Source organism: Salmo salar, chromosome 18 (assembly GCF_965601325.2).
Source record: "Salmo salar chromosome 18, fSalSal1, whole genome shotgun sequence".
Lineage (NCBI taxonomy): Eukaryota > Metazoa > Chordata > Actinopteri > Salmoniformes > Salmonidae > Salmo > Salmo salar.
The window spans coordinates 32094291-32105000 of record NC_138308.1 but is presented as its reverse complement, the minus strand read 5'-3'; the positions used below and the strand labels follow the sequence as shown (position 1 = coordinate 32105000).

General features: G+C 41.3%; 1 protein-coding gene across 1 annotated transcript in view; it reads left to right on the top strand.

The window, feature by feature from the left end:
* LOC106577245 (S-adenosylmethionine synthase) overlaps window positions 1-6760 on the top strand; it is a 12508-nt gene extending 5748 nt beyond the window's left edge. Inside the window, exons 2-9 of the mRNA XM_014155171.3 lie at window positions 1515-1592; window positions 2220-2342; window positions 2565-2821; window positions 4132-4257; window positions 4409-4501; window positions 4668-4850; window positions 5076-5209; window positions 5551-6760. Coding sequence (XP_014010646.1) covers window positions 1515-1592; window positions 2220-2342; window positions 2565-2821; window positions 4132-4257; window positions 4409-4501; window positions 4668-4850; window positions 5076-5209; window positions 5551-5653 — 1097 coding nt within the window. The 3' untranslated portion in view covers window positions 5654-6760. The remainder of the gene's footprint in view (window positions 1-1514; window positions 1593-2219; window positions 2343-2564; window positions 2822-4131; window positions 4258-4408; window positions 4502-4667; window positions 4851-5075; window positions 5210-5550) is intronic.
* Window positions 6761-10710: the final 3950 nt, after the last annotated feature.

The window sequence follows — 10710 nt, the reverse complement described above, 5'->3', positions numbered from 1 at the left end:
CAAAGTATAGGCCTATACTTGATTTGTATATCTCTGTGTTCTCGGAAGCCTGTTTTATTTCTTAAAGCTAGAATCCTTAGTTGCTACATCCATTTTTGGACTTAAATTGATTCTTGAAGAATATAACTTATAAATGCCTCATGAGCTTTGTAAATAACAAACACTGTATAGCCTCGAAACATAGTTAAAACTGAAATGTCAGTCCTCTGTCTATGAATTTAAGTGGTTACCTTTGTCTCGCTCTCTCTCTCTCTCTCTCTCTCTCTCGCTCTCTCTCTCTCTGAAGGAAAGCCACCAGGTTCTCTGCTACAATGTACCGTTGGCTTGGCCTTGTAGACAGGCTTTAGTAAACACTATTCCACCTGATAACTATGAGGTCTGTACTGTTCCCACACATAGTGGAAACTGGTTAGGCCTCCTTCTGTCCACAGTGGAAGAGATAGCAGAGCTGCAATGTTGCATCGCATTGAAGAATGCTTTATCCAGTGGGGACATGTACCCAGCTTTGTCCACTGGGTACATGGTTGCTTTGTAGCTAGTTGGCCGAAGCTGACACAACTGACACCCATAAGTCTTTCCAAGCTATTGTACCAATGTCCAACTGTTCCACTGATAATCAACATCATATGTACCCTGTAGTATAATATTATAGTCCATTAAAAATGGGATGTTGGTGTTGATGTAAGCCATGCTACACGTTGCTTCAGAGTGGTCAGACAGAGAGGGAGAGAAGATGAATGCAGGGGACTGTAGTATTGTTCTACCACTGCTGTGCAGTGACGCTGGGACAATTTGAAAAACCCACTGGGACCTGGAATGAGATCCCAAACATTCCCAACACTTTCCCCACTAGATCTTTAATATTCATTTGATCACTCTGTTGTCCCAGATCATTTTCCTGCGCAGAAGGAAATGCAAATTGTAGTGTATTCAAGATTTAAAAAGGCTTCTATAGTTTGTAATTTCCACTTTAAAATGTCAGACTTGATTTGCCCTGATGAAAAATGTATCAACCCGTACAAAAATGTCCATGAATTATAATTATTCACATTTCCTGTTGCTGCAGGATTATTTTTTTCTGCTGTGAGAGGCAGGGACAAATCTGTACAGTGTAAACTGGACTTCACCTTGAACGAATAATGTACTGTAAATCAATGTTACATAATACATTTAGCCAGTTACAATTTGACTCAATCCTTCATGCGGCATACTGTATAAGCCTGCATTCATACAGAACTGTTTGACTGTGTGTGGTGGGGAAAACATTGGTTGTGAAAAATACTGCTCTTTTGTACTCTGGGATTATCCCAGCAAAAGGAATGTGTCACTTTTTAAAAGTTTCACAAGTTCAATGGGTACAATCCTGTTCATGAGGAAATTATTAATTCGCATCACGCTCAAATACACTTTGTTTCAGTGTGCTTATGATTCAAGCCATGTGCTGGGTGGCGGGTCTCTCTCTAAAGACTCCTTCATGTACTCTTGTCCTCTTTCTATCCTTTGTTCTTCTCCAGACAAGATCTGTGACCAGATCAGTGATGCTGTCCTGGATGCTCACCTGAAGCAGGACCCAAATGCCAAGGTCGCCTGTGGTGAGTGAGGGTGGAGGGACACATTTAAATGAAACACAGAATAACTAGATGTTTTGTGAGTGAGGGCCGCACACATTTGAATGTAACATCCAGAATACAAGGTTGCTTGGGTTGGGGGACATATTCAAATGAAACCCAGAATACAAGGTTGCTTGTGGTAAATTAGAGGGAAGGGGACACATTTAAGTGAAACACACAGAGCAACAAACAATAGCAATGTTCCAAAAGCATTTCACCTTTTATTCCTACTGAGTTCTGTCTGAAGCTAGCACTTCTTTCTACTTTGTTGGAACTCAAACCCTTTCATATTCTCTTACATAACTTCTTAACTTCCAAGAAATAACTCAAAGAAATAAACTATTAGAACAGTTGGGACACAACACATAAGAAACCCACTGACCCCATATTGGGATATTGACCTAATGACACAAGTGTACATTCTACACTATGAACAAAGAAAGAAATGGTTGTTATTGATCCCTAGCTACATGTTGAAATATCTTACGAATCAATGACACACAACTTGTGACGCACGTACATAGAATACCACTGATCTGAAGATATAAAGTGTCCTAGGTTGTTATAACACAGTTCTAAAGTGGTAATGCTTATCTTCACCCTGCCCAGAGACGGTTTGTAAGACTGGCATGGTGCTGCTGTGTGGAGAGATCACGTCCCGGGCCAACGTAGACTACCAGAAGGTTGTCAGAGACACCATACAACACATCGGTTATGACAACTCAGACAAAGGTGAGAAACAGGCTTCTGTTGTATCAAACAGGTATGATTTCTACTGAAAAGGATTGGTCTATATCCATACTGTAGTGTAGGACGCACAATCCAGGGAATCAGAAACATAGAGGAGTAATAATAATGACTCTCTCTCTTTCTCTCGGTCTTTCACTTCCTCTCTCTCCCCCTCTCTCTCTCTCTCTCTTGCTCTTCCTTTCTCCCTCCTCTCGCTCTCCCCAGGTTTTGACTATAAGACGTGTAATGTGTTGGTGGCTCTGGAGCAGCAGAGTCCAGACATCGCTCAGGGTGTCCACATCGACAGGAAAGAGGAAGATATGGGAGCTGGAGACCAGGGTCTGATGTTTGGCTACGCTACTGACGAGACAGAGGAGTGCATGCCTCTCACCATCGTCCTGGCTCACAAACTCAATTCCAAGATGGCCGAACTCAGACGCAACGGAACCATCCCCTGGCTCCGCCCCGACTCTAAAACACAAGTGAGACTGAGAGAATTACCAATGAACTCTCTCTCTCCCTCATTCTCTCCCTGAGGGGGATATGTGAGGAGATAAGTGGTGTAGGGTTGTATACAGGCTTCTCATAGCAGAGAAAGAGAGAAAGGGAAAAGAGAAAAGGGGAGAGAAGTAAGGAAGAGAGAGAAAGAAAAGTGAGAGGTTGCCACTAGGAAGTTGTTACCATGAGACCATTTGACTAGTCTGTTTATACCGCTGAGTGGGAATGAGTTGACCCCTAACCCCATGTAGTAAGACTAGTCTGGAGTAGAAGAGACCGGCTGTGCTCTCGTAAATCACAGCAAAGGGTCGTTATGATCTCTAACCCCCTAGTTCCTACCTCTCCTCCTAGTTCCTACCTCTCCTCCTAGTTCCTACCTCTCCTCCTAGTTCCTACCTCTTCTCCTAGCACCTACCTCTCCTCCTAGTTCCTACCTCTCCTCCTAGTTCCTACCTCTCCTCCTAGTTCCTACCTCTCCTCCTAGTTCCTACCTCTCCTCCTAGTTCCTACCTCTTCTCCTAGCACCTACCTCTCCTCCTAGTTCCTAACTCTCCTCCTAGTTCCTACCTCATCCTAGTTCCTAACTCTCCTCCTAGTTCCTAACTCTCCTCCTAGTTCCTACCTTTCCTCCTAGCACCTACCTCTTCTCCTAGTTCCTACCTTTTCTTCTAGTTCCTACCTCTTCTCCTAGCACCTACTCCCTTCAACATTCACAGATCTGAAAGGACTGGATAATAGTAGTAATGTGGTGGAAGCTCCACTGAGTTTGCCCTACACTACATGTCTTAGGTTCAAGTTGGGAGAAGGGGCAAGGAGCTGAAATGGAACAGACCAACATCCAATGGATTCCTTCCTCAGGCAGCTGTAACCTAATGGGCAATTCTCGAGTTCCTGAGATTCCTATGAGCGGGAAGTGAAGAGGGAAGGGTCTCCAGTTTAAGGGGTATTTTTGAGGGGGGCTGGAAGAGGACTGGCTCAAAATAGGACCTTGTGAGAGGGGTTACATTCAGGTATTTGGGGGTGGAGGGTCTGAGTTGAACTCCAAATGCTGTAAATTGTCATTTTTGAGGTGATCAATTTCCTGTTGGGTGAGCTCCAATTGATTGGTTGATAAAGCTATTAAAAATATATATAAAATCCATCCATGTCTGAAGTTCAGTTCAGTTCACCAAGGCCCTCAGAAAACTTTATTGATATCCAAAAACATTGACAGTATCTTGCCTTCAGGACTGAGAAACACAAAAACAAATCCACAGCAGAACATCCCTCATCCCTCTCTCCTCTCCTCCCTCAGGTGACAGTACACTATGAGCAGGAGCACGGGGCAGTGATCCCTATAAGGGTCCACACCGTGGTCATCTCTGTTCAACACGATGACTTCATTGGCCTGGAGGAACAGAAGGAGGTGCTCAAGGAGAAGGTATGTGGTAGATGCTACTGCTAGGAAGATGATTTCAGTACTTGGCCAACGAATCTGTATGTGTGGCTCTGGTGGTGAACGCAATGTAAAACACTTTGATGCCGAGTGAAAGGCTTCATACAGAAGCAATCTATTATGCCCCTCCCACCAGGTGATCAAGGTAGTGGTTCCAGCTAAGTACCTGGATGATAAGACCATCTACCATCTTCAGCCCAGTGGACGCTTCGTCATCGGAGGACCCCAGGTGAATTTCAGAACCTAAACGGGTGCAATCACGCATGTGAACAAACACAAGTTTACTCACCTCACCTTCACACACACATCTCTCATTCTTTAAAGACCAAAGGGTATTATGCAAGATCAGATCTTAAAGCAACCATAATATCAACCCCCTCTTCCTCCTCTGCCAGGGTGATGCTGGAGTGACGGGTAGGAAGATCATTGTTGATACGTACGGAGGCTGGGGGGCCCATGGTGGGGGAGCTTTCTCTGGTAAAGATTTCTCCAAGGTGGATCGCTCGGCTGCCTATGCTGCCCGCTGGGTGGCCAAGTCCCTGGTCAAGGCCAAACTGTGCAGGAGGGTGCTGGTTCAGGTGAGGTCTCATCACAGTTCTCTAGGTTCTCCACTTTATGGGTTCTCCTCCTCAATATAATACCAACCAAATACATTAGTTCTCCTGACAGATCTGACATCAGCTAATTCCTTTTTACTTTAAATTGTCATGATTGTCACTAACGCTGTAGATTTTATCAATGGTTTGTGTTAAGTCTCAAACGTTGACGTTAGCATTGAGGGCATTCTGTGTGTGTGACTGTAGGTATCCTACGCTATCGGAGTGGCTCACCCTCTGTCCATCTCCGTGTTCACCTACGGCTCGTCACAAAAGTCAGAGAGAGAGCTGCTGAAGATCGTAAACAAGAACTTTGACCTACGACCTGGTGTCATTGTCCGGTAAACACCTCACCTCTGCAGTCACTCCAGCTTGTCATCAAAGGAAAACTGTTGTTTGTAACATGTAGTCGTAGATCATCGCACACATCACTATTAACCATAGAGGTATATATCAGCTTGAAGGTCATATTATTAGCTCAATTACGGAACCCATCTTGAGAGCTGCAAACACCTCTAACGTTTTAGTTCACTCAGTGTACGTTAATCATGCTTATCATGTCATTGACAGATTTGTGTGGACTTTTAAGTTACACAAGCAGTCGTAGTGTACATTCGTGTAGCAACTGCTGTTACAGGTGTCTTTCCCACCTCTGATATGTGTTTTATCTCTATCTCCACAGGGAACTGAACCTGAAGAGGCCAATCTACCAGAAGACAGCGTGCTACGGCCACTTTGGCCGGAGTGAGTTTACCTGGGAAGTCCCCAAGGAGCTCAACTACTAAACATCTCCCCCTGGTGGTCAAGTATATAACAAGCTCTTAAACACCCCCGTGGTCAAATATATAACAAGCGCTTAAACATCAAACCCCTGGTGGTCAAGTATATAACGATCCCTCCCAGAGATAGAAAATAGGCCCCCTCTACAGGCTACAACCACAAATGGTTCTGCTTTTTCATTGGCTAGTGTTGGGGTTAAGGTTTAGGATTAGGGTGAAAGGATGTTTTTGGTTAGTGCTAAACAATAATTTATGTGATTGTAGCCCATAGAGGGGATTTGTTTGTTTATACTTCTTATCTTGAATGAGAGGGGTGCAATTTATAGAGGGAATCTCTATTCTCCCTCCCTCCCTCTGCTCCATCTCTATTTCTATCACATCAAAACATTTCAGTCAACAGAGAGGAAGAACTCACTGTGATTTTAATCAGACAATCCACACATTTTCATTCAGATAAAAGGTGTCCTTTGTATAGTGTCTCACTTATGTGCCTTAGTATCAAAACAATGACATGTTAGAAGTATTACATGTGCAGAAGTATTTGTTCACACTCAGTCTGGACAAATAGTGATTCCATTGTCACTTCTGCTATTAAACAAAGAAACAAATGAAATGAATAAATAAAGTTAAACATTGAAAATATATATATATATATATATTTTTTTTTCAATGTTTAACTTTATTTATTCATATATATATATATAAAGCAGAACGTTTAGCCTCAAAACTGTGAATTAGTGATGTGCGGTTGGACTCATAACCAGCAGTCGGGTTTAGGGGCATGAAATACAGTAAGTATTGTGTGGATGAAGGGCGGGTGAGTGGCGGGCAGGTTGAATAAAGAGAAAACAGTGCATTAAAAACCCATAAATATATAATTCTTCTGCAATTCATATCTATGGGCTATTTTTATCTGGCGTTAGTGCGTAGCCTGAGCCCTAACTGTAGTGTGCCAAATACATGCAAATTCTCAAATGCTTTTGGGAATTTGGACAGAAAAAGACTTAACACACTGAGGCAAAAAAGGACAATGTCGGAGTTTAATTCAATAAGAGAAAAGCTGAGTAATGGAGTGTTGAAAATAAATAAAATGGAAGGCCAGGGAAAGATTTGGTAACGTGGTAACAGTGCCATGTGTGACGATTGTGAGGCGCTATACAAATTCGATAGTGACAAGACCCGGACTTCAAAGTACACGTCAAGGGAACTGTTCGGTTCAGATGGGTTAAATGGAAAAGTGACCTAACTGTAGGTCTACAACACTTCACATAACCTGATATAATATTAACTCCTGCAAAATTAAAAATTTGTTGCAGTAAATTTTACACCAAATGTACATTTTGACTCGTAACAGGAGTGGAGAAAAATTATGAGTGAGACAGAGTGAGCGGTTAGGGACCGTCTGTAAAGGTGGAGGTGTTATCTTTATCAGCATCATAAAAGCTGATCGTATTTCAACCACATAAAATATGCATCCAAGCATAACTGAAATCTTATCAAAAACATGTTGGGTCATTTTAACAGCTTCTCTTTCCTCGTTCATCTCTGCTTCTCTCGTGCAGAAAATACGTTTAGGGGCCGGTGCAATACCAAAAAAAGGGGATCCCCCCCCCCCCCAAATAAAATCAGTTTGATTGGTTTTCAGGAAATTAAATCCTGAAAACCAATCAAACTGATTTTATTTGGGGGGCGGGGGGGGGGATCCCCTTTTTTTGGTATTGCACCGGCCCCTAAACGTATTTTCTGCACGAGAGAAGCAGAGATGAACGAGGAAAGAGAAAACAAACTTTACTAATGTCAACTGGATTTAAGCATTCATTCTATTGATTTATGCACATGTTAAATTAACACACACCTTATTTGCAATATTCACAGAATGCCTTGCCTTTCGAGTGAATTGTAGAGTTACCACCCATGACTATTTGTTAGCGGCAGACATGGTTGTTGCATTCATCCATCATTCATGCGACTTTCACCAAGTGTGATTCTAAGCAAATATGTTATTGTTTCACACAATACAACACATATTTCATAAGGCCTGCAACTCACATCACTCTATATTGCTAAATTATGTGTAATTCCGATTGGATTCCAGCCAGATTGGGAATATCCAACATTTGGAATTTGTACTCACCCGCAACCTGCATTTATAATGACTGCCGGGTTAGGAAGACTAAAATATCAGACTACCTAAAGCATTTCACTGTAAGGTCTACACCTGTTGTTTTCGGCGCATGTGATAAATACAATTTGATTTGATCTAAACTGGAATACCATTACAGTAAAAGGTGCAAGTAACAGATTGGATTAGTTTCGAAAAATGTATGATATTTATGAGTAGCATAAGATTAATCAATGCAAAAACACTTTGAAACATGTTGACAGCAGATGGGACTTTTATTCATAACATTGCTAATTTAGCTAAATTAACTGGCTAGCTAGCAACGTTTGGTGGTCACTGAGAGTTAGCTAACCAGCTGAGCTAGCAAACAATGTATCATTTCGGATTTGAAAAATACTCCATCAATGGGCTCTGCATTTCAGGAATCACAGTAGCAAATACTCCTGGTGCACTATTCAATGTTTTAGCCATTTAAACATTACTTTTCTTTAAAAGAAAACACTTGTTTGTGCCGTAGTCCTCACCGGCTTTCGTGTGTTTTAGGGTGCGTTCGTAAATTCAATCAGGAGTGCCAGAGTGCCTTCAGGGAGTTCGTAAATTAAGAGCGTTTCGCGGACACTGGACACTCGGGCCGAGGAGTTGGGGTGATCGAGTGTTATGGCCAAGCTTGCTAGCTACTTCCAGCCACAAACGAGAAAACAATTTCACTCGCCCTAGAAGAGCTGTTTTCATGTTATCCAGAGCGTTGGGGACTGTAACTGCTGCGAGCTACAATTTAATTACGCTTTTTTTTGCCGACGTTTACTGACACCGGCCATATTCAACGGATGTTGAGCGTTCGTAAATTCGTCAGCTATTCTGCGCTCTGAAACCAGAGGCGATAGCCAGAGAGAATGTAAGAACCTTAAACGTGAGCTTGTCCATATGTGGAATGTCAGACTCGACGACAGTTGCTACCCATTGGAGCGCTGCGATTGGTTGCCCCACATTTTGGGGCGGGGCTTAGCTGAGGGTAAATTGTGACGCTCGTCACTACTTTTTAATGCTTTTTATGTTTATTCTGAAAAAAAGATACATGTAGTGATGTCTTAAGTTTGTATTGTATTGTAATTTGAAATGTTATATAAAAAAATACTAAACGATTACAAAAAAAATTATAGAAAATATATAAAAAACGATATTAACCCCTCCACTCTGTCCATATCACCTGAAGATGGTGCTATAAGTCCTGTATTGGTATTCATCCATAATGGAAGCGGAATATGTATCTGCAGGTTCAAACCACAACCTTTAATCAACCAAATATTAGAAGGGAGATCACCCTCTAACTTGGTTTTCGGATGTAGTTACAACTCTTATTTTTGCTCTGTATCAAACTGGTTTATATTATATGTAGCTTTGTAAAGATCAAATTCACAAAAGTCTTAATTTTGTAATTATATCATCGATACTGCAGGACAGTTTTTACAATGCACTACTACTACTACTACTACACAACACCAACAACAGGTATGCAGTCAGACGACACAGGTCTCTTATCCCAGGGATGTCTTGGGCTGTATACTGTACCTCTTACCAGTGTTACAGTTGACCAAATGTAGCAGTAGAAATAGCTTTGAAGAATAAGGCTTTATAACCACTTATAAGGCATCATAAGGATGCTTAATAACTGTTCATAAGGCCTTAATGCTTTATGATGTGTCTATGAACCCCTGCTCAGTCCTGTTTGACTAAATGCTATTTGTATCTTCATCTGTAGTCTAGAGCTATTGTAGAGCTGCTGCTGGGATCTCGCTGTAAACAATATTAGCCGCCTTGAATTAACTGTTCTCATCTCTGATGGCTGATAAGGTTTGATGTATTTAGTATTCTGACTTAATTGTTGTGATTATTTTGCTAAAACATAAATAGTCTATGAATAAATTGCCAAAGTACATGCTGCCAACAGTAGGTATATTATTTTGTGGACATCTTAAAGTTTACATTTGTACAATTGTATATGCCTGAGATGGTGCTTTCTGAGGATAACATTGAGCTTCCCAAACAAACATGACAGAAGTATTTTATGTTGACAGAATTTCCCTCTTTCATCCATTTTCTCAAACCATTTGAGACATTCACTTGAGTCTTATTTGAAAAGCAGTGATAAGCTCTCTCTCCGTATAGAGGTATTTTGTATAGACTCGTCTGTTTACATTATAAGTCTCACTCTGAGTCGCTGGGCCCAGTATTTTTTTTAAAGGCCCAATGCAGTCAAAAACTTGATTTCCCAGTGTTTTATATATATATATAAAAAGGTCTGCATTGCACCTTTAAGGACCTAGTAGGGGAATAGTGTATAAAACAGTCTTCCAAAATGTTTCAGTTCTGAGTTAGTGAAACAATAAGTAAAGGACTTGAAATACCTCAGATGCTTTACCTGCATATTGTTAAAAACCATCCTGAGGGGTTTCATTTTTATCTACATAAATGCGGGTGTTTCTGCCCTTCTTCACCCTCTGCTCCTGAGTCTTTGTAGCCTTGTGATGTATTCACCTGTACTGATCTAGCGATCATCTCTTCCTGTGTCCCAACCTTGTCCTAAGGAAGTCCCCCCCCCCCGCCCCTCTTTACCTAGAACTTACTGTATTCTGTTCTCCCCCCACCCTCAAACTCACAGTCTTAAGTTGGCGTAGAAACAAAATGTAAATAATTGTTCACAATAAAAATATTTCAAAACATAGAGCATGTGTTTGGGTTGTTATGCATGGTGTTATTGGTTTTATCACATCCACATTCCTCAGGAACTTGGTATGCAAGGTGTCTACATATCACTGTTCCAAGTTAATATATTATATGTTGAACTTTGATAACTTATTTGTATAATTTCCAAGACGTGTATTTTATTCTATTGACATAATTAGGTAGCCGAGCTGACAAGATAAAAATCTGTTGTTCTGCC